The sequence below is a fragment of the Amblyomma maculatum genome, chromosome 7, assembly GCF_055883805.1.
Source record: "Amblyomma maculatum isolate TAMU_Amacu chromosome 7, ASM5588380v1, whole genome shotgun sequence".
NCBI classification, from domain to species: Eukaryota; Metazoa; Arthropoda; class Arachnida; order Ixodida; family Ixodidae; genus Amblyomma; species Amblyomma maculatum.
This window is the reverse complement of record NC_139350.1, coordinates 54,805,999-54,831,013: the sequence shown is the minus strand read 5'-3', so window position 1 is coordinate 54,831,013 and position 25,015 is coordinate 54,805,999. Positions and strand designations below refer to the sequence as shown.

Below are 25,015 nucleotides of genomic sequence, written 5' to 3'. Positions count from 1 at the left end.
CTTGCTCTTCAGACACTGCGTTGCGTTGCAAGAGAGCCGCGCCAATACCGTGGCCACTGGCGTCTGTGTGAAGTATGGTGGGCGCGTCAGCATCAAAATGGCAAAGCAAGGAGTGGAAGTGAGTGCCTGCTTGAGAGCTTTGAAGGCGTCTTCACATTCAGTGGACCAGGTGTAAAACGCTTGGGAAGACACGAGCTTGTGTAAAGGGGCCGCAATTGTTGCAAAGTTCCGAATAAAACGGCGGAAGTAGGAGGCTAAGCCAAGGACGCTGCGAAGATTTTTCTGACGTTGACGCCGAGGAAAATTAACGACAGCCGTAAGTTTTTCGGGATCAGTCTGGATTCCTGCCTTACTGACGACTTGGCCGAGTACTTTGATGGTCTTACTGGCAAAGTGGCATTTCTTGGTATTCAGCTGAAGCCCCGCCTAGGCAAGGGACGTGAGTACTTCAGTGAGACACTGTACGTGCTGAGCGAAGTTTGATGAGAAGACAGTGATGTCGTCGAGATAACACAGGCATGTTTTCCATTTCATGCCGCGAAGCACGGTATCAATCATGCGCTCAAAGGTGGCCGGCGCATTGCAGAGTCCGAAAGGCATCACGTTAAATTCGTAGACACCGTCGGGGGTAGAAAAGGCAGTCTTGTCCTTGTCTGCATCCTGCATAGGAATTTGCCAGTATCCCGAGCGGAGGTCTAGACTGGAGAAATACTCAGCGCCTTGGAGACAGTCTAATGCGTCATCAACACGAGGCAAAGGGTAAACATCCTTGCGCGTGATCTTGTTCAGTGCCCGGTAATCCACGCAGAAACGGACTGAGCCATCTTTTTTTCGAACGAGAACCACAGGTGAGGACCAAGAGCTCGTGGATGGCCGGATGACATTTCGAGAAAGCATGTCAGCAACTTGCTCCTCAATGACTTTGCGTTCTGCTGCTGAAACGCGATACGGCCGTCGTCGAACAATAGCAGAGCCGTCCGTCTCTATGCGTTGAGAGGTGACGGAGGTCTTCCCCAACGCTGAGGCGCACACATCAAAAGACTCTCGGTGCCGCAAGAGGACGTCTAGCAGAGCTGTGGACTGCTCGGATGTAAGGTCAGGGCTGATGGTGGCTGCGAGCGCAGAGGATGTCGGAAATGGAGGCTTGGCAGCAGGCGGTGGTGCGCTGGAAAGTGTGTTGAGGGGAACGGGATCGCAGTCAAAAATAAATCAACTGTGGCTCCTCTGGGCAGTAAGAACGGCTGGAGAGTTGTATTGAGGGCCGCAACCACCCCGCAACCACGGGTGAAGGAGGTGAGGCACGAGGCAAGAACTAGGCCGTCGGAGGTCCACCGAGGAGCGGGCATAACGAAGGCCTCGCCATCGAGAGGGTAGTCCAATGCCACGATGATTAGCTGCTCGCGTCCTGGGGGCAAAACGAAATCAACTGCTGCGAACACGTGTGGTGGTGAACAATCAGAATTCGGTAATATATCGGGGTCCACAAGATGAATAAGGCGCTCATGGCAAGAGATGAGGGCAGACGCCGACAATAAGAAATCCCACCCCAAGATCATGAGATGAACGCACGTGGGGAGCACAATAAATTCAATATGATGCCGCTGGTTATCGATGAGGACACGTGCTGTGCATTGGCCGGTGGGTTTCATAAGAGTTCCATTAGCTCCACGAAGTGGCGGACCGATGTATGGCGTTAGAACTTTGCGCAAATGAGAACACAGAGAGAAATGCATGACGGAATAAGCGGCGCCGGTGTCGATGAGGGCCTCAAGTACAATCCTTCAACAATCACTACTAACATATTCAACAGTCGCCCAGGAGGAATTGTAGATTTCGAACTCGAAGCAGCTTTCCCTCCAAAAACTGCTTCGGTTAGTTTTCCGTTATAGGTTGGAAGGGTTGCGAAGCAGGACGAAGCGGTGACGTGCGGCGAAAAGGCGAAGGGGATCGGCGTCGGGAAGGACGCGAGGGCAGTGAAACATCGGTGGAAATCGGAGGAGAGGAAGAACGCAGGGAAAATTCTGAGTAGGACAATGTAGAATTATCAGGCTGGCGCACGCGGGCACGTTCAAAGGGAGCATAACCCCGTTGCTCGTCTTGCTGGCGGCGGCGACAGACACGGGCAGTGTGGCCACGTATCCCGCAATAGTAGCACACAGGGCGGGAGGGGCGCCAGGCTGTAACAGGACGGTGCACTGTAGGATATGGTGCCATGGCAGCGACGTGACCGCACACGGTGCCGAACAAGTCAGGGAAGGCGGGGTGGGTTGACGTGAAGTAATCTCGGCATAGGTTGGCAAGGGATGTTGGGAGCCGATGGGAGGCGGCGAGGGAGGTTGGGAGGCAATGGCAGGTGGGGCAGGTGCCACAGTGCAGTTGAAATTCGTCAGTTCATCTTTGATGATGCTGCGCAAATTCACCTTTGCTGGCGGAAGAGTTGGAGATACTGAAGAGAGGTTGGTGAGGCCGTAGAGCTCCTCTCGGATCATGGTGCGTATTAGGGACCGCAAATTTCCATCTATGAGGGAGCCACCATCACTGGGGTCTTGAACGAGGTGGCACGACTGTAGCTGGTCCAGACATTGGCATGTCGATGTGATGTCAGACACGGACGACGGATTTTTAACCACAAAGGCATTGAAAACAGCAGTGTTGATGCCCTTAATTAAGTGGCGAACGCGCTCAGATTCAGGCATAGCAGCGTCGACACGGCGACAAAGGGCCAGAACGTCCTTGATATACGATGTATAGGACTCGCCGGACTGCTGGAGACGAGCTTCAAGTTTTTTCTTTGCCTGCTCTGAGCGACCAGCCGGAGTGCCGAAAATTTTCTTTAGCTGGTCCGTGAATGTAGGCGAGTCAGCGATGTCATCCTCGTGATTGAGGAACCAGGTTTTGGCGACGTCAGCCAAGTAGAAGACGACGTTGAGCAGTTTATGAGCGTCATCCCAGCGGTTAAACGTACTGACCCTGCTGTAGTTGTCGAGCCAGTCGTCGACATCTTCACCGCGAAGGCCAGCAAAGATTTGGGGATCGCGCTGGCGGCTGGTGACAGTCCAGGCAGGGGCAGCCACAGTAGGAGAAGGAGACGCCGGGGGTGAGCGAGCACCGTTGCCCTCATCCATAGCACAGGGCCGCTGGCGCAAGCGAAGGCCTGAACGGAGCTCCAGGGAGAACGGTAGGTGGGTCTAAAGCGAGAGGTGGGGAATACGAATCGCACCTCCGCCACTTGTGGGACAGCACTTGCACAAAACGTCTGTTCTATTCCAGAACCAGCTGGCACACAGCGCGCGACGCTCCGAGCAGCAGTCAGCGATGATGATGATGATGATGATGATGATGATGATGATGATGATGATGATGATGATGATGATGATGGATCTATACAGATGAAAGAGGTGAAAGTTCACGCGTTGTGCTCACAATATGTAGAGGTGTTTTCCCTATAAAGAAACTTATCCGGCTACACAGAAGAAATTACAAGTCCCCAGGAGATTCAGCTCTCTCTAGGAGACCAGACAATTCAAGAGAAGGACAAGATCAGAGTTTTGGGGCTGTGGTTGCAAAGCAATTTGGGAGTGGATTATACAATCAAAACACTCAAAACCACAGTCAACCAAATTTCCAGAATGATTAGAAGGGTGACCTGGCACCGGAAAGGGGTGAGGGAGGAGGACACCCTCTGCCTTGTGCAAGCCCTAGTCGTTAGAGGATTACCTACGGGCTCCCATATCACGAAATTAGAATCACTGATAAAAGGGCCATTGACACTATCATAAGAGGAGCCTATAAAACGGCCCTAAACCTCCCGCCAACAACATCAACGGAACGTCTTTGGGCACTCGGAGTGCACAACTACTTCGAGGAGCTCAAGGAGGCGGTTCTAGAGAGTCAGAAACAATGCCTAACAACAACGCAGGCGGGTAGGGAAATCCAAGTAAAAACTAGAGCTATGGCAGGCACTAAGAACTTCCGAGATCAAATCACAAATTCCGACATCCACAATAAACAACATCTATATGAACCCGATACCCAAGCACATGCACCATGAGTTACAGAAGGGTCGAAGAAAAGCCAGAGTCAAATCATTGGAAAAACAATTGTCTAAAGACGCGGAAGTTGTCTACGTGGACATAGGGGCTTACGACGAGCCTGGCAAGTTCACAATAGCTGCAGTTGACCACCAGAAGAGGCCAATTATTCAGGCTTCGATCTATGCCAAGGATCCTGCGGAAGCGGAATCACTGGCAATAGCCGTCACCATAAAAACACAAGACCTCCAAAAGAAGTCATCACACGTAGTGACGGACTCCCAACCAGCCTGCAGGGACTACCTGGCCGGAAAACCTCACAGAAGAGCGTGTGCAATATTAAGTTCCATCTCCCAGACGCACACAATTACATGGACACCTGGACACCAAGGCCTAGAAGGAAATGAGGTAGCGAATGATCTAGCCCGAACTCTCACAAACCGGGCGGATCCCCATCCCTACCCCACCCCTCTCCTAGGACCCTACGGCGACAGGCTGGAACACCTACGGTTAGAAAGAAGAATTTTCTCACCACCACACAAACGACTTCCTCGGACGCTATAGACTGGAGAAAAATACAAACAAACACATTCCCTAATCTTCACATTTTAAATAAGATAAGCCCAAGAAAATACACGAGTTACTGTCCTTGGTGCGGTGCAAGCCCCACACTCTATCACATCTCTTGGGAATGCCAGGACAAACCTGACCTAACGTCACTATTGCCATGCCCGACACACGAGCAGTGGGAGGCGGCCCTGACCAGCGACAACATGGACCAGCAAGCCTGGATTATCCAGCTAGTCCGCAAGTCAGCTGCTGCCAGCGGAGCCCTGGACTAGGGGCACCGACCACCCAGCTCCTGCGAATTCTTACTGATTATTATGCTCATTAGAAGTTTTCTCTCTCTCTCTCCCTTATAAAGAAGCCAGTACACGGTGCACATTGGGCATTCGAAAATTCGCTACACTAGACGTTAAAATGTTTTATTACCTCGTATTTCCCACGTGAATAAAAAATGCTTTTCATGTTAGAAAGCGTATTAAAGTGCTCCATATGCTGCGAACTTTTCTCCTTTTGTTACGAATTCCCACTTCGTCCTCTCATTTAAGGCACTCTTGCTTAAAGTGTAATATGGTGGCTAGATTTCTTCTGTGCAGCTTTTACAAACCTTAGCTGCCTTCAATTGTCACGTAATGATTTTTTTTCACCTAGTGCTCAAACCTTGTCCGCTTATAACAGCATGCCAATTTATCGCCTTTTTGATTATCACGCAGTTGGTATGCACCTTCGTGCAATAAAATATAGCGCAGACTTCAATTTTGTTGATCAAAATAAGAGTGAAAAGTAGCTCTGACAGATTTTCCACTAAAAAGACACTGACTGCAACAGTGCGAATTGTGAAAACGTCGGCCAATATTTCCCCCAATTTCATTGTTCAGCACAATGCCATTATTACCGCAAACTTTATTGCACCTATTCCAGAATGCGCTAATCGTCTTTCCGACAAAGTTTTTATGTGCATGCATAATTTCCATTAATATGTTCACAGTAAGGCTATATCATATTTGCTAAGTTTTTTCATTCTCGTCAAGTTTTCTTTTAAGAATGTTTTCGACATATAACTCTAGTACCTGCTGGTATTTTCAAGGTCTGAGGGGACCCTTATAGAGCACGTTTTGGGTCGCCCATCTATATGCTTCGTATTTGCTACAAATATGAACGCCGACCAAAAGACTGAACGCAGAGGAATTAACGAGACATTATACGCTGACACAAAAATGCAGTTTTATTACGCACACTTTCTTCTTAAGACTTAAAAGTTAGAACACAAGATTAAATTAGCAGTAGCAGTTTGATGCACACTTACTATTTCGCAGTGCATGCAGAATTTTTACGTTTGAAACATTTTTGTTTTAATTATAGAGATTGTTTCGATTTTATTAGAGAAATGAAAGCAATAATTTATATTGGCAGCGAGCCTACGAAAGAAGGGAGAATCAAGTCAGTTCACCCTACCATAGCCTCCTATATTATATCTATGCGCGGCCATAAGCGCCCAGATCAAAGGATGCCGTCGCGTTCAAGCTCGCGGTGGCAGAAAGAATAGCCCGGCGCGCCCGCTCTGCGACCAGCTAGCAACTCGTGCGTGCCGCTATTGGTCACATGTTGTTTAGGGCGTCATACTTTCAGCCGGTTCTGATGGTGCTTCTATGGAGAAACAGCACGCGCGCTGAAACTTTGCGACAGCAATAAAACACTGCAGCATTAAATTAAGCTTTCTTTTTACTTAATTAACCGTGCAACTCTAAGCAAGTAGGAAATTTCGTGCCTATTTTTATTTTCCAACTCAATTTCTTAAAAGAGAGACACGCGTCTTTTGTTCGAACAGCGATTCAGACGACACCGCGAGCCCCGTGGTAGGTTGACTTGTATGACAAATAACCGTTTAGTGACTTTATATCGCCAAGAGCAACCTCTGACTTGATAATCGGCAACTAAACTTAAGAGGGTATAGTGATGTGCGAGACCGACTCCGGCACTCCCGTCAACTGCAACTGCAGATTAGTATACTTCGTTCGCAGTCTTGAATATTTCGCGCATCTGGATACAGCAAGGAGAGCATAATTTTGCCCTCACTGCTAATAAGTGCTTTCTATGCGTTGCTACAGTCATGGTTACTCATCCTGAAAAGAAAAAGTGCCGTTTTTCAGCGCTCTTGAAGACGGAACGTGAAGCCCAGGGTTATAAACAAACTTGCACTCTGTCTAAAAAAAAATAATTGAAAACGCTCGAACATAATATATGCGTTAAAATTAAGCGCTTCTGAAGAACGCCACCGTAAGAAGAAGCCCCTCCAGTACTGGTGCAGCTCCGCGCCGTGTTAACTGAACACGCCTCGCGGCGCTTTCGGAGTGCCGCTTTCGTCGGGCGGTATTCGCGCCACTTCACGTCGAGCGACAGAACCATAGGTGCTCGCCGCGATAAATGAATGAACCAGTGCGATGATCCTCCGCAATGAGGTGTGCGCATCGCATGCCATGAACCTTTCTTTTCCAGCCGCATTTCTTGCAAGCTACTAGATAAGCGACAAAGCGAAAGCTTACCCTTGAAGGCCACCGTTCGGCAGCAAGGATGCTGTCCATATTTGGTTTCCTATACTGCACTATGATGCAAGGAGGGTCGATTAATTAGAGGTACTGTGTACGGTACGCAAGGCGTGCAATTATTAATGCGTGAACATTATATGGCTATGCAGGTGGGGTTCGCATGGGCGTGACCTTGTCGGACTGTAAAAGAAGAACTAATTGGTATATCGGGAAAAGAATGGTACCATCGGATAAAGCGTCGAGGAAAGGTGTGCAAGTGACAAAATGGTTCGTGTGGGTTAAATAGGTAATTATTTAGAGTCAGTTCAATGTAGTTGCGAGCCAAGATGACCGCCAACAAACGTCCGATTGCGGTTCTCATATTTCGGTCACGTGCCTCAGTGTACAAATGCGAAAGCCTGAGCGTTGCTGCTGGACACGGTACATCGCGCGCCCTTTGTCAAACACAACCAGCGTTCCGTTGAACGTATCAAAGTTCACCGGCGTTCTATAATTGGTTTACATAAAACGAAAGGCGCACTATCTGTCACTAGCGGAATCCCGCTTACACATCTCGCAGACAACACAGCAATAAGCAGGCATACGCATTTCTCCAGTGAAGATTCTGCAGAGATCTCTTTTTTCACTAGGTATTCTGTTGGAAGCAATGGCGTGCGTGCGAGCGGTCACACGACCTTCATCAGCGTTTCACGCCGCTTGATAGACACTCAAGCCAAAATAAATACTCCAGGACGAACTACGACTACCTGCATGAAAGTTTAATCTAAATGTAGAGCTTGTGAAGTTGACAACTTTATTTAAATAAAATAAACCTAACATGAGAAACAATAAGTTCCTCTTGAGCGCTGAAAACAGCATATCTTCAGTTAGACCCTTCAGCAGTACGACACCCTTTTTTTTAAGCCATGGTTCAAGTTTCAACAGCACATTCTCCGTACGCAAAAGGCAGGCTCACTGCTTACGCACACTCACCTGTCTCGGATGCAAGGCAACTGCACACAATGCAGCTATCGTTGTCTTTCCGCTGGCAACATTGAGGACAGGCAAGACCACATGTCGAACTCACGGGACATTGGGCTGATTCGGATTCCACGGGTCGAACTGCAACGAACATATAAGTCAAGCGGTCACGAAAATACAACCGTAGCTTTCGTAAATTGCTGCAAACTATGCTCGTAAATATTCGCCACTATTTTCTCTATGTATGCTCCAACTGCTTTACTGAGGTCTACAGAGAACAGCGAGGAATGGATCAGTTTTTCGCTTCTATTCATAGTGTCGGACACAACCGAAGTCTGCAGTAGCCGCCACACTCAATTCCTTCGTGAGAGAATGTAGTCCGCTCTTAACGCTCTCTTTGTTGATTAAAACAAAAGCCGACCATCAAACCATTTCATATACTTCAGCATTCTTATGTGTCTAGCCTGCCTGGCATGATCACATATCGCTAGCTGATTCTGTTTACCTTTTAGAGGAGTGAAACGCACGCCGAGTACCATGGCCTATAGTTCGCAACTGCTGTTTAGGTTGCATCCTACTTATGAGGGATCAGCCAGTGACCTAGATGTAGGAAGCGATACTAGTAAAATTGTTATATCTTGTATTACATTGCAAAGACTGAGTATTCCAATTTGCCGAAAAGATGGCATGAAAGTCTAATCAGGAATCGAAAATCGCACAACGCAATCCGGGGGATAAGGTTGCAGTAAAACCCTCCATTTAGTTGTATACTCAACTCTGTGTCCAATGAGAGCTTCGCAACTTACGGCCACGACGTCATATATAGCGCAGGAGGGTTATCACACAGCTCCCAACCTTCCCGCTTGATCACGCTCTACGTGGCACTCGCGGTAACAGTGCGTCCCACGTCCGCCACTTTGGAAGAGGGTGGCGCTGGCAAACACTCCAAAGAATAGATTCGACACAACTTATATACCTAAGAAAGTGGAAGATCAAACAGCCGTCGCCGTAGCTGGGTGGTAGAGACATGAACGCGAAATTCGGATGTCGTGGATTCGAAGGCCACCTGCGGCATGTGGCAGTTTTTTATTCTACTTTCTAGTCATCCCCCTCCCTGTTCATGTATTACTTCACATTGATGAAAAATTTGGACATGTTGAAATATCCTCACGAGCGTTAGCCATCGGCCGCAGTCCCTAATAAGCCGCTTCGATCTGGGTTCGCTTCCGAGCTTGGTAAGCTTCTCGGCAACGGGCTAGTCTGGCTTCGACAGTCTCGGCAAGCTGTCTGGCCCGGCTGCATCTCTGCCTTAAGCGAGATGGCGTATGTGTATGGCTTATTTACATCATAATCATCAGCCTGACTATACCCACTGCAGGGCGAAGATACTGAAGTAAAACTTGTTGCTGGGCTAGTTGGTTCATGATCGTACGGGAGAAAAGTAAGAGCAAAAAAAAAAGACAAACACAAGAGAGGAGACAGGACAACGAGCTTCCAAAGCGCGTTTTCCTGTGTTTGTCTGTTTTTTGCGCTTACTTTTCTCCCATAGGGCAAAGGCCTCTCCCATATTTCTCCAATTTGGCGTATTTACATGGCGCATTTAACACGAGGAGCGGTGCAGATGAAACTTTATGAAGGTTACGATGTTCACTGCACAGCGAGAGAGTGTTTTGCAGTTGGAACTTGATGAAGACGACATTTACTGTACAGCGCGAGATTTTTTCCAGTTTTACACGAGGCGTGATTGGATGCGGCGATAGCACAGTGCTCTCGTGCCAGGGCACAATGATGAAGACAATGATGTTTGCTGCACAGCGCGAGAGTGTGTTGCAGTTTTACACGAGGCGTGATCGAATGCTGCGATAGCATAGTGTTCTCGTGCCTGAGAACGATGGCGAAGACAGTGATGTTCGCGGTATAGCTCGAGAGTTCAAGGTCGCAAATGCACCATCCATTGATACAGCTACCATCCACTGATAGCCAGGTCACGTGAACAGAGCGTACATACAGACGGCACTGACATAATAAAGCGTGGTCTATAAATATACTCGGTTCACGTGAATGATCAAGCCAGTATCCAAAAAGAGGCAAATACAAGTGCCAGCCCAATCCACAGAACAGACGACGAAACAGAACGAGACCAAAACTGAAAAACATAAGACAGAACACACAAAATAACTGATATACAGATTGCAACGGAAAGTTTAATCATAAAGCTCTGTGAGTCGTGCAGTCTAGTTATTGTAAACAGAGACCTAAATGTAAACGACAAATCACATGAGAATTCAGAAACACACATGCGACGATTGACTACTGCCTGTTGTCGCAGGAAATCTATAACAAGTAGGCTTAGGCGAAAGGGATTGCGAGGTTATAAACATTGTAGTCTACAGATGGGACACCTGGCCAAATGAGAAATGCAAGAAACAAAAATCAAATGAAAGTTTGGGCAACGGATAAGCAGTGCTAATAGCAGCAGTGATTGAGAAAACCAGAGAATTGCACTATGGCAAAATAGGGTTATAATGAGTTAGGATGATCCGTAGAGTGCATATTTTGGCAGCGTAAAATTAAAGACAGGACTAAAGGAGAAAGACAAGGGACAAACGCTGATGTCCCTTGTCTTTGATGTCCCTTGTCTTTCTCCTTTAGTCCTGTCTTTAATTTTACGCTGCCAAAATATGCACTCTACTTATCAAGACCAACTAGCCCGTCTTTCTACGTTAACTAGGATGATCCCCTCTAAGAATACGAAACAAGCAAAAGTAGAAAACAGGTGGAAAGGGAAAAAACCACGAAGCTGATATAAGAAGATTAAGGAGGAGATAAAATAACAACGGGTGTCCCGAGAGAGCATCTATATAGAGGCAAAGAGGGTGCAGCTTTCTCAGGTGCAACAGGCAACAAAAAAAATGCAACTTATCTACAAACGAACCTCGAAGTACAGGCCCTCGTCAATGGCAAAATAAAGTACTCCACTGATCCCTAGTTGGGTCAAGCTCTAAAGTTCGCGATACAACTGAACATAGGTCAACTCAAATTCTGGAAAACCATATCAGTTGCCTGGACGAAAAGACTCAAAGAAAGCAGGAAGTTATTCAAGATTTTGAGAGAATTATCTGGAGTGAGGCGATGCTCTAAGATAAGTTATATCATTTACAGAATAGGCACTTGGGAGTAACTAAACCGTTATTTATTTATTTATTTATTTATTTATTTATTTATTTATTTATTTATTTATTTATTTATTTATTTATTTATTTATTTATTTATTTATTTATTTATTTATTTATTTATTTATTTATTTATTTATTTATTTATTTATCATACCCACAGCGCCCTTGTCTGGCATTACACTGGGGGGAAGGTTGAAAAGGAAAACTATACAAGGTCCACCGCACGTGCAGGCGGCTACAAAAAAAAAAGATAAAATTCAGATAAAAGAAGGCGGAATTATTGTACACAAAAAAAGTTACAGCATGGACGAAAATAAATTATGTTCCTGCAGCAGCTCAACACAGTTTAAAGGAAAGGAATTTACAATTTAGCAACCTTAAGTGTCTATAGATTAAAGTAAATAGTGCCAAATGCACGACCACAAGGATAGACAAATCTCGAGTAAAATTAATTAATCAATTTTGTACAAGCGGTATGGAAGCAGTGTTAATAGCACTGGAAATGTTATGCCAAATAAACTCATTCCGAACAGCTGGTCACAGAATAGAAAAAAATATATGTATCAAGAGAAAAGAGCTACTACTGACATAAAATCATTGAGATCAATTAAGAAAATCTGTAGGAGCCACGGAACACGTTTTTTTTTTATAATGCACCAGTATCCATCCCAGTGTCGATGCAGGCACAGTATCTTCCTGGAGTCTTAGCTACCAACCCACGTATAAATTCCCGCTTTAACTAATCCGTACCACTGTGCCTGCGTGGCCTAAGGGTAACGTGAATGCAAGGGTTCTGGCAGGCTGATTGTGATGTCATCCTCCCATATGAAAGGAGAGAGACGAGTTGGCAGCTACTGCCAAACCTAATGTCAGGCAACTCTACGTGCAGTTAGTGCGCAGTCATGTGAGCAGCCAGCTACCACCTACCGTGACTTTTCGCTCACAACGCCGACGCGGGATTTCTGGTGGACGCGGCATTCAACGTTGTCACGTTAATACTTCGAAAATCACAACGTTAATGAAGCAAAATGCTGTGCGAGACCTTTTCGACTACCCGCCGGCTTTCTGCATCTTGCCGTATAGTGTCCATCATTGTTTCCAGAGCGCTTTTTTTTTTTTTTCTTGGGTGAACCGCAAAAGTAGCTAGGAGTGGAGGACGCAAGCACTGAGCTGCAGTGACTGCGTGGCGGCACCGGGCTTCCACAATTATCAAAAATTGTAGTTTTGTTTCGTTCCTTCTTGTATAATGACTCCAGCAGCCCCACAGGCCGCTTGTTTTGCCTACCTCTGGCTTGTTCCAGTGGTTTCTCGCATTTTTCAACGCATTCTTGGTGAGTGAGGAAGTGGTTCTCGTTGGCTTCACAACCTCTGACGGTGAGGTTCTGGCAGCTGCGCTGCTCCCGGTCGTAGTAGAATATTGTAAGCGTGCCGCTACAGAAACCCCTCTTGGGTTCCAGGAAGCATCCTTTTGTGCCTGCAGAGTCAGGTACGTCGAATACGTGAGTACATTCTTAGCGTGCGAAAACGCACAAAATAACGAAGACACGTCTCGCACTCGTGTACGTGTTTCAAGTGCGAGCAGAGTTTGAAATACACAAGCTTTCTGCATGCGCTTAACATGTGCACTGTAGGAAGGCGTTTGACAGTTTGGCATTCTCGCCATGTGTGGCAGTAGCTCCTGTAAAAATATTTTTCATACACAAGAAATAGAAGTTCATCAAAAGTTGAAGAAAAAAGTTTAAATATGAAAGCCTTTTCTCGTGCGCCAGTTCGACGTCTGGTACTTTAAAAACGGACACATAGGCTTGTTTCGCGAACAACTGGCCAGTGCCCAAGGGCGGATGCATGAAGGATGGTCCAACAAAGCCTCCAGAGGTGGCTGGCAGATATCCTTCCTCACGCAACGCAAGTTATGTGACGTAAATTGTGCTCTGAAAGCGAACTTTCGGGGCTCTTCGGCATTAGTGGTCGTTACTTTTTTAAACATTCACAACCAATGCGCAGGAATCCGAAGCATCCAAAGAACAGGCTCAATTCTTTCGTCTGGAATGAACAGCTGGTTCTGAAAAATACGAAGTTGATGAAAACGCGAAACACTGTGGTAACCAGAACGTCTGGGTGCATTCCAAGAAAAAAGGGCCAAGCCGCGATCATAAAGAAAGCATTTAAGAAAATGACCACAGCTCAGCAATTCTTGAGAGTACGCAGCTCTTCAGCACTCTGGCAAAGTTAAGAGAGTAGATGTGCAATATTTATCTTTCGTTTAGTTTTCTTTTTTTTTTTTTTTGCTGCCTTATTTTTATTTTAGTTGTTTCTGTACAGTATGATGTCATTACATTCCCAATGTGCTGACTGTTAATTCTTTAAGCCTTTCACCATGCACAGCTAGCATGCTACATTACTATTGCAGTTTGCTCATTAGCTTCTTGCATCCTGTTGCCCGCCCCTCCTATGTGATGCCTCCATAAGCCTTAAGGAAAATAAATAAAAAAAAAAGAAATGCCTTCAACTTTCACTTTGTTTTGTCGCTTCAGTGCGATGAAACGCCTAGATGTCCGCGTACAATAATAAGCTTGAGCAGCTGTCATGCTATGTCTAACTTTCTATGCACAAGCTAAATTAAAGTTTCCTCTCTAAGAAAAAAACTGCCTATGTTTCAATTTGTACAATGTTAGTCTAACTTGGCTTGTCTCATAACGATACAGACTTTGCCTAAGGAAACCAGGCAACCGCGACGGTGGTGGGAGCAGGCTGGTGCACTACGCACCGGCCTGCGCCTTGGTGACATCTAGGCGTCTTACTCCGCTCTCTTTTCCAGGCAGATGGAAATTATTTTAGAACCCCCATGACATGTCACTAGGTATAGTGCATCGCGCGTAATATTATTCCCTCCAAATTCTGATCGAAAAATAGAAAAATGCACTGTTTGCTGCTATCTGGCGACCACCGTGAATACATGCGTGCTACTTTGAGAGCAAACTGGCGCGCTTAGGTTCTCGGCATCGCTCTTCCTGCTTCAATGAAAAAGGCGTTATGCACATAAGCGCGTAGTTGATGTCCTATTTCATCACACAGAGGCCGCATTGAGTGCTTTAAATGCAACTTGATAGGCTATTTTACTGCCAAGGCTAACTTGAAACTAAACAAGAAGATGGGGCATACAGCTAATTCGCGATAAATCGTCTGCTAAAGACTGCAAGTTGTTCCGACTTGCTTTTTCCTTATATGTCACATCATCATACTGGTCAATATTATTTACCTACTCCAAGTACTTTTATCTTAGTACTGAGAATATTTTTTATTGAGCCGTATAACGAAATTGCTCAATATTTGGGGTTCAGTACCCTTTATTCTCTTTATCTTTGGACACGAAGAGTAAGCGAGCCCAATAGCGCCGGAACCAACCGTACGGCCCACACTCCGAGAGCCCTTCCCAGGCGAAGGCGCGCACGCCTGAATGTCTATGCCCGGCATCGAAAGGGGCACGCATCTCCACGTTTTCAGAGCTGGCTCCTTGCCCTTTCGTGCCGAATTAAATAATTTAAACCGCGAAGAAAACAGTACAGGGAAGACCTGGAAAGGGTTCAAGCCGTGAAGAAGACTCAAAGGGAAGAGAAATAACTTCAAGTACTGGAGTGAAAAGAGCAGGGGACAGCCGCGTGGTGCGCTCCGTGAAAACCCGTGTGCTGTTTCCGACGGGTGTAGCACGCGACGCGTATGCGCGAAAACTCAAACAAGCAAATCGTGCTTTTCAAAGGCGGATAAAAGCACCTGCTACAGAAAAGAATCTCGGGTTGTGTCTTTTCTAGAACGTACAGAGCTACAAAACCAAACTGAGGTAGCGTAAGCCTCAATTCAAGCTTCTCGATATCTTATGAGTGGAGCTCTTCACGACTCGAATTGCAAGGAAGTGAAGCATCTTGTAGAAGAGACCTTGAAAAATGTGTCGTGTTGGTAATTCCTGCCAAACAGATGGACTAACATCTGTGGCGAGGTACCCATGAATTGGCCATGGTTTTGCCAAAGTCATCATTCTGCAGATCAGTCGAAGCAGACAAGAATCGTCATATTCTGATGTACGTTTCTGGCCAGATGCGAAGAGTGACTGAAACGCACGGAAGCAATAAGGTAGTGTCACTAGTCTCGGACAACACCGGTAACACACAAGTACATTGTGGTACTGTTCTAATTTGCGCATATCAAGACTATTGGATATGCACCTCACGATCTAAGCATGCTTATGAATGATAATAAAGCTTAATTCGTTATTAATTTTTGTGTTTTCAGTGAATAAATGAACGCAATTCTATGAATATACTTCTCTTTTTTAATTTCCAACTCTTCACGAAAAGGAGCTGAAAAAATATTTTTTTTCACATGCCACTCAATATTTCTGGAAATTTTGCCTCTCTAGCAGGGACAGATCTGTGAGTCGAAACTCGCGCTGCTCGAGTCTCAGTGCCGCGCTTGAGCACACCGGTGCAGCCTGACGCACCTACACGACACCAATCATCGCAAGCTCAACTGTGCCTAGGCCTTAAACGTTACCGCAGCACCGGCAACCAACTTCACGAACAGTGGACACCTACACACATTGAATATTCCTGCAGCGAAATAACAGCAGGGGCAGGGAAAGGGGGGGGGGGGGGAGAGAGAGACATGTAGGAAAATTCATGCAAGAAGATTGTCTTCAACCGTACATGATGTCTCAAAGAATCACCTCACTGCTGAGGTCACACGTGACGACCATGCCGAACGTCACGTTTCTGAACCAAACAGCCTTTCTAGTCTGCCTGCTTCTAAGCGCTAATCATTCTTCGGCACTGTCCCTGTAGAGTACTGAACTCAGATGGTTTCACAGCTCACGCTCGACGAAAGCAACAAACATCTGGAGGCGGGAGGCCTTGAATGGAAACTCCGAAGATCCTATAGCCACTACGACAAGCGCCCACTTGCCAGCTTCTCCATTAGCTTAGCCGCACAGTATCTTGGACACAAAATGATACGAAGGAAGACCTGTCATCCCTTTGCCAGGCATCAGCCCCGGAACACAAGCCATCCTCTACGACGGAGGAGCGTCCCCGTTCTCGCTCAAGCACTTCAAGAGCGCCTTCTCGTGGTCTAGAAACAGATTCTACAGCAATTGGTTGGTAATGCCGTCGGGACCTGGTGCACGCCGACGCCGCAGGCCGCTGGGCGTTGTGTGAGGTTCTCTAAGCGTGAATCGGGCATCCACGACAGACAAGACGAAGTTGATGGAGGACATGGGACCATTCGAGAATTCGCAAGTACAAGCGTAACCGCAAATTCCTGTGGCAAGCACGCAAGAGGCTTCTGCTTCCGCGATGCAGGAGCGTCACAGGGCTTCAGAAGACCAGATTCACCAGCAAGGCTCCCAATGACTCGCCGTATTATCGTCATCCGTGGAAACGCAGTCAAACAAGCGCAGAAGGAAGCCCATTGTAACCTGCGCAGTTTGTTCGTGTGCCCTCGAATGAAAGATTTCAGACAATCTAAATCCGTCTTCAACGTCGTCCGCGCGTTGCCGCTTGCGCACACTACGGAAAGGTTCCTAAGTTTTAAATACTGGCCCGAAAAATGATCAGGCAATTTGCCAGCCACAGTTCTTGTCATGAACTTGAAAGCTGTTACGTTTGGTTTAATGGCACAAAAGGCAACTAAGGCCAACATGCGCGTACTTCAAAGCATTCTGTCAATAACATCACCACACATGCTAGATGCTCGCTATATCTGTCGCATTTTATTACGAGGCTGGTTTTAGAACTACGCAGACGTAAGTAGGCAGTAAACAGAAAAACTTGAGTAATGATCACTTCCTATGTCGTTGACTACTTAGCATAGCAGATGCTGAACGCAGAGTCAATCCTATACATGTGGCTTACGCTAAAGGTAGTTTTTGCAAGAAGCCGAGGTTGTCGAAAGCTGCAGGTGGGATTAAAGGTGTCGTTTATGATTTATGGGCCACAACATCCCAAAGCGACTAAGGCAATGAGAGACGGAAATATCCTCATAGTAGGGGGCTCCGGAAATTTCGACCACCTGGGGTTCTTTACGTGCACTGACCTCGCACAGCACACAGGCGCCTTGCTTTTCGCCTCTATTGAAAAGCGGCCGCCGTGAACGAGATTTGATCCCGCATTCTTGGGCAGGGTAGTCGAGAGCCCTAACCACTGAACCACACCGGCGGGGCTGAGAATAAATGATAACGCAAGTAATCGCTCTGCACTCTACTCCTCTAGCACACCTCTGCCAGATACAACCTTTTTTCGGGTCGTTGCTCACTTACCTGGCGGTAATACGGCCAAGCTGGGATCTTCAGCGGGTGGTAGAGGACATGCTTCTGCACAGGAAAAAGGAAACGAAAGTCTCATAAAAGGTTGTTACCAGAAGGATGAAAACTTCCATGAACATTAAACATGCGCTCATTCTATTCCGCCATTTCACTGTTACAGGGACGTGTTCAGACACAGAAAGAAACAAAAAAAAAATGCATTGCTTAAGCTATGCTTTCGACTAGCTGTAGACAGGCGCCCCCGTATTGGCATGCTGTCTGTGGCTTTAACCAGTACTTTTTTTTTTCAAACCCTCATTTTTATTCAGTGGAACCTTACCTTCTCTATCATCTCACGTAGTTTTGAACCCACTTTCCGTTTAATATCTCAAAAAAGATCGGTTTTACATATCTTTACCTTAATGCTCGAGTATGTTTTGATACAGCTGCCTTGGGCAGACACGTACATACTAATAATAATAATAATACAGATCGGCATAGTGCTAGTTGGACGGGGGAAGTTTAAGAGTACTCTACATTCAAGGGACCATGAGGCTATAGGCGACAGGTTATTGGAGTTACGAAGAGCAGGGAGATGTGCCACGGCAGTATACACTAGTTGCCACTGTCCCTCGTGTCAAAAGGTTTTGTCAATCTATGTGTTGAGTGATCTTATACCACGACTGTTATTAACCATTTTAGGTTCTGGAGATTATGACGGAACGTGGAAGTTTTTTCCACGTGCCTTTTCAGATGAAGGAATCTGCGAACCTATACCTCTGGGGTTGTGAGCCGCCTCTGTGCAAGTTATCTAGAATGATGTGATATCGTGTTACCGCCGGCCACCGTTGTCGCTCGAAAGCCCTTCTCGCGCTACGTCTCTCCGTTTCACACTTACCGTCAAACTCGTGCGGTTCCAGCATTGAGACAGCAACGCAGATGGCCTCCAGGTGGCGCTTGATCTCCTGAGGGGTATCATCTTCGAGCACATGTCTCGCAAGAACGGTGGTGTGCGTCGCATCCGGAGGGCACACCGATGCGTGGGGCTGCCCATGCGCGCACCGATGCAGAATGGCGTAGCTGCCGTAGTCCGTGGCAACCACGGCCAGTGTCTCTGTAAAACGTTGAGAGTGACACTTAATTCGCAGGGGTCTTGAACATAGCAATGTGGCGGCTGCAGAAATTCAATTTATCGTTTCCCACTCTAAGCGAAAGAACAGTACTAATACATTTATATTCGCCCTGATTTCGCCCACTACCTTCGCCGGCCGTCTGTTGGATGTACAATCTGCTAGCAGAAAAGTACAGCTGATGTAGTTTTTTCAAGCCGCTCCTTGCACCTTACACGGAGCAACGGTATATATTTTTCCATAAGACGCATTATTACCGCCACAACTAAAATTAAGTGATTCTGATGAGATACCCTTTGGGGAAGCGCCGAACTCAAATACGAGCGCAGCGGCTCAAATATACTGGAGCAAGTATCAAAAACAACATTGCACGATTCCTTATACTTGCCACCTCAATAAGACAATACTTCGGCTCCTGTATTGAAAACAGTACAGCATTAAGGAAAGTTTTTCAGGCCCATCCGAAGGTGGGCGGCACCAGTAACCCGCCTACTGTACCCGCAGCGGCGAACGGTGGCGGCAGGAGCGCGCGCTGCCCCGGCTGCGGAGCTGGTTACGAAGGACAACGGCGACGGCGATGTAACACGAAAAGCAACAACGGGCGCCAAATAACTGCGCTCTAAAACGTTTGAGATCACTGCGGCTACCCGCATTGGAGGAATGTGTTAGCACATCACGCGTTGCTAGGCTGCGCCATGATGACACGGTGGCAGCTACTATAGCAACCGCGTCTTTTTTACGTCATATACTCGTTACGTATTTTGGACGCCTTTTTCAGTTATGTATGCTTTAACTATACTTCATTTAATTACCTAGCACCCTTTACATACTTTCTATTCACAATCACTCGTTTATTCGGCTCTTTTATACACAAACACGACCATTTCCGGATTTAAAAGATCACACACTGACGTTACATCTGTGGGGAACGATCTCCCATCGTCCCCTTTAAGGTCGGCTTTCCCTCGCGGTGTTTACTCGAGCTGTCGGGGAATGGCGCCAGCGTCGCGGCAGCACAAGCCCTGCCTGTGAAAATGCGCGACAGCCCTGCCTGTGAAAATGGTGGCTGTGAAGAGACAATCGCGTGGCGATAGAATTGCATAAACAGGTTCGGGGTGCGACCTCATGCCGGTGAACACCTCCGGCAACGCACTCCCTCACCAGAACAGGATTTGGCTTCCCAGGTGCCGTAATTGGCTACAACCTCCTATAAACAAATCCACGGCCTTCAGTCCCCAGCGGCTGCGGAGCAAATGACCACGGTGGCGGTCAGACCTGCAACGCAGCGAAGGGTGCTAAGAATCTCTGGCTCCGGGCAGGCCGCCATTGGGAACTAACCATGGCAACGTTTAGCACTAGAACCCCAGCTACTTAGGCTAGTTTAGCAATAGTGTTGAGGAATTAAAGGGTATGAATTGGGATGTGACAGGGTTTATAGTGAGGTTAAGAGGCCAAATGAGCCATATACTATACTGAAGGGAGAACATGTATTGTGTTATCGAGGTTTACCGAAGAGACGATAACTAGGAGTAGGGTTCCTTGTCAATAAGCATTTAGCTGTAAATATACAGGAATTCTTAGCATTAATAAGAGGTTACCAGAAATTGCAATTGAGCTTAATAAGCGGTATAAACTGCAGGTTATACAGGACACAGCGCCTACATGTCATGATGATCAGACAGTAGAAAGATTCTACAAAGATGTAGAATTGGCAATGGGGAAAGTAAAGAAGCAGTATACTTTACTAATCAGTGACTTCTGTGCAAGGTAGAGAAAAAAGCAGGCTGGAGACTATGAAGTGGGCGACTATGGCATTGGTTCTTAGTAGAATAGCAGGGGGCAGTTACTGGTTGAAATAACTTAAGAATCATGAATACCTTCTTCAGCAAACGGAAGAACGGAAGAGCAGTGTACATGGAAAAGCGGTAACGCGGGGAGACTAAAATGAAATAACTTCATACTGTGTTCGAATCCCGATATTATGCAGGATGTAAAGGTGATAGCAAAGATGCGATACAGTGACCGCAGGATGATGAGGTCTCGAATTAGTCTAGGTCTGAAGAGGGAACGGAACATATTAGTAAGAAAGAAGTTCATCAGCGAATTAGCAGTGAGAGGGAGGGCAGAAGGATTCAGGATCTCACTACAGATATTCAACTTTAACCGAGGATAACTACCTTAGCGTAGAAGCAATGAACAATTATTTCTGAGATATCATTACTGAGTGCGCGGTAGAAGTAGGCGGTAGGATAGCTAGAGAGGATACCGGTAAACCCTAAGGAGACGAAAAATTTGATTAAGAAATGCCAGTCTGAAAGCTGCCAACCCAACCTATAGGATATAATTGGCAGAGATATAAAAGGTAATCAACAAGTGTAAAGTGGCCGACGAAGTATAACGTGGGGGAAATTGAGCATACTCTAAAGAACGGGGTCAGCTTTAAAGCGGTGAAGAGGAAATTGGTCACCGGAAAAAATCAGATGTATGTGCTAAGGGACAAGGCGGGAAATGCCATCACGAATACGGACAGGATAGTCAAACTAGCCGAGGAGTTCTATAATGATCTATATAGTAGCCGAAGTAGTCACGACAATAACGAGGAAGGCAGTAGTGAAAAGCAGTCAGACGTTCGGCCAGTGACGAACTACGAGGTTAAGAAAGCTTTAGAAATTATGAGAAGGGAAAAGCAGCTTGCAAGAATCAGGTAACTACAGATTTGCTAAAAGGAGGGGGGAGAGGGTGGAGATATCGTGGCAGAAATCCTGGCCACTCTGTATGCGCAATCCCTAGTGTCATCGACAGTACCGGAGTCATGGAAGAATGCTAACATTATCTTAATTCATAAGAAAGGGGACGCTAAGGATTTGAAAAATTACAGGCCAATCAGTTTACTATATGTTATAAAGTGTTTACTAAGATAATCGCTAACAGAATGAGGACAATTTTAAACTTAAATCAAGCAAAAGATCAAGTAGGTTTTCGGAAAAGGTACTCTACTATCGACCATATCGATACCATCAACCAGGTGATAGAAAAATGCCCGGAATATAACCAGCTCTTATACATAGCATTCGTTGATTACGAAAAAGCATTTGACTCAGTAGAAACCTCAGCAGTCGTAGAGGCGTTGCGAAATCAAGGTGTAGACAAGCCGTATGTGAAACCTACTGGAAGATATCTATAGTGGCTGCACAACAACCATAGTTCTGCATAAAGTAATAAAATTCCCATAAAGTAAGTAAGGAGACATGATTTATTTATTGAACCTTACAGGCCCCGAAGGGCATTGTGTAAGGGGGGTTACAATATCAAGGTTAATGGCTGTAAACAAGGAGCAGACACTAGGTATTACATAATTACTACTCGCACCTTACTTAGAGGAAGTATTCAGAAACTTGGAATGGGAGCAGTTAAGGATAAGGGCTGATGGATAAAACCTCAGTAATCTGCGATTCGCTGATGAAATTGCCTTGCTAAGTAACTCAGGGGATGAACTGCAAAGAATGATTGATGACCTAGACAGGAATAGAAAAAAGGTAGGCTTGAAAGTCAATATGCAGAAAAAAAAGGTAATGTTCAAGAGCCTCGGGAAGAAACGACTGCTCACAATAGGTAGCGAAGCACTGGAAGAGGTAGGCGAATATGTCCACTTAGGATAATTAGAAACCTTGGATCCAGACCGTGAAAGGGAAATAACTACGAGAATAAGATTGGGATGGAGCGCATCTGGCAAGTATTTGCAGATTATGACTAACAGCTTACCGGTATCGCTCAAGAGGAAAGTATACAACAGTTGCATCTTGCCTGTGCTCACCTATAGGGCTGAAACGTGGAGGCTAACCAAGAGGGTTCTACTTAAGTTGAGGACAATGCAGAGGGCTATGGAACGAAAACTGGTATGTGTAAAATTAAGAGATAGGAAGCGCGCTTAGTGATAGGTCAGAGAAATAACTCGAGTTAATGGCATTCTAGTGGCAATCAAGAAGATGAAATGGGTATGGGCAGAGCATGTAGTGCATAGAGAAGACAACCGATGGTCTCTTAGGGCAACAAATTGGATTCCAAGGGTAGGAAAGCATATCTGGGGGCGGCCGGAAATTAGGTGGGCGGATAAGGTCAAGAAGTTCGCAGGGGTAAAGTGGATGCAGCTAGCACAGGACCGGGTTAATTGCTATAATATGGGAGAGGCCTTCGCCCTGGAGTGGGTATAGTCCGGCTGATGAAGATGATTAATCCATTTGAATATTTCGACATTTAATTGACTTAATTGGCTATAATTAACTAACGACTCCATGTACATTATTTTTTCCCTGGCGCCATTTTTTCATTCGCTGTCAACTATAACCATTCGCTTAATCCTGTCTCCCCTCACTTCGACGCAATCCTGCCGACAAAGTTCTGGTGGCAAACCACTCAAACATAGCCACTTAATGTTATATATATTTGTGTATATATATACATATACAAAGTTCTGGTGGCAAACCAGTCGGGTTATCCCCTTGAAAATCCCATGCAAAAATACAGCAGCGCTGTTCGCGTGTACGCGTGTATCGAAATACCTACATTTAAATGGGCATTCGATATAACGAACGTGCACCCGTGCGTCTGCAATGGGAGCTTCACGAAGCTGGGCGCAAATGCGTATCGCGTCGAACTAGGACAACTATTCTTTTTTTTTGTCTTTCAACGCAGCTTCCAGTCACACGTCAAAATTTCATTTTAAAAAATAGCTTCGGAATGAAGCGAAATCTCGACTACTGTCTTAACCTGGTATGTATGTTATAATACTAAGTGTCCCAGCTAATTGTATCCAATGTTTTAAACAAAGTTGGTGAGTCTTAGCATAGTGAAATCAGCCGAGGTCTGTTGAATGATGCCTGGCCTTATCTGCAGTAGTTTTCGTTCGCTAAAGTGCATTAATTAGTAAAGAGTAATTCGTTATTTAATTATTACTTGAGGAACAAAGTGTCAATGCAAAAGTTGTGTGATCATCCAGTAAAAAAGGCTAGCGACCTCGCCTCCAGCTGTAGATCATCTAGAAATAAGGCTAGCTACGTCGTTTCCAGCTAGCTGCTTTAACTTAATTTCTGCCGACAGTAACCCATAACTCACGTAATCAAAAACCTTCTACGACACAGCAGCACCGCTTGCTGCGTCAGCTCTCTGCAGTGCTCTCTCCGATAAAGCTTTATGTGCGCACTGGGCGAGATTTTAGGCTGTCAGCTCGTCACGTGATAGCTTTCTTCGAAGGCCAATAAATAAAGATGCATAAGCCGGAACTTGATGGAAACAAAGTAGTGAGCCATTTTTCAAGACGATCAGCAGCCTTTTAATTGATCGACACTTTGTTCCTGACGCCAATAATTAAATGTTACCTAATTAATCTTTACTACGTACATTTAATGAACGTAAAGTACTACTGACTAGGACAGGGGGCTCTAAACAGCTCAGGGCACTGGGCTCGGCAACACAGCTTTTTTTTTTTTAATTTTGGTTACAATCAGCTGGGACAGCCAGTATGGTGTACGAGAAACGTGACGTTTCAGGAATAAGCAGCGAAGTGTTTCCTGTTCCCCGCCAATGCTGAGATAACAAACTATGCGCTGAGTTCGACAAATATGCAAATGAATTTTTTTTTTTTTTTTGCCAAACAATTCATGCTGAAACACTGAAGGTGTATAAAAATAAGGATAATTTACCGCATTTTTCAAGCGCACCAATCACGATGAAATAAAAATACGATATAAGCAGTGTTAGTGCAAGACAAAACCAAAACTAATTCCATTATTTCAATTTAGTTGTCCGATAACTGTTCAAAATCGTGCAAGCAATGTGACCGAGCGATACAAACTGCCACGAATGGAAGTAACTGAACTGTCCAAGAGGTGAATCCGCCATTCTTTCGCAGTTTCTCGCCATTCCGCAGTTGGAAGGAAATGTGTGCTATACCTTGTACAGGCTGCCCGAAGAAGTCATAGTCGAGCACAAACTGCCCGACGGGCAGAACTTTGTGGACTTTGCCGACAATGGCCGGCAGGCATGTCGCATTGCTGGAAGAGAAAGCAACAGATAAGACTATATGGGGGCATAAAATGCGTTACAAAGAAAACTTCAGGTTCGCTTGCCACGCACGTTCGCGTTGCCCCACTATAACTGTTGGTTATTTTTACAGCGAGAACTGTATACGCTTGTATCCGCCCCCCCCCCTCCACCGCCCACCTTCACCCGAAAAACGAGACTGTCGACGGATGAGAGAGAGAGCAGGTAAGGTAAAAGCTGTGAAAGAAGGCTGCAGCAGGATATCCTTGATTCAAGC

At 45.9% G+C, this 25,015-nt stretch overlaps 1 protein-coding gene across 2 annotated transcripts in view; it reads right to left on the bottom strand.

The window, feature by feature from the left end:
• Positions 1-25,015, bottom strand: part of LOC146183235 (papilin-like) — a 113,612-nt gene that overhangs the window by 63,492 nt on the left and 25,105 nt on the right. Inside the window, exons 4-8 of one of the 2 annotated variants that reach the window (XM_084609097.1) lie at positions 24,649-24,749; positions 18,468-18,683; positions 17,585-17,638; positions 12,563-12,751; positions 8,114-8,242 (exon numbers count right to left, since the gene is read on the bottom strand). In XM_084609097.1, the coding sequence (XP_084465223.1) occupies positions 8,114-8,242; positions 12,563-12,751; positions 17,585-17,638; positions 18,468-18,683; positions 24,649-24,749 (689 nt within the window). The remainder of the gene's footprint in view (positions 1-8,113; positions 8,243-12,562; positions 12,752-17,584; positions 17,639-18,467; positions 18,684-24,648; positions 24,750-25,015) is intronic. The other variant, XM_084609098.1, reaches the window with a different exon arrangement.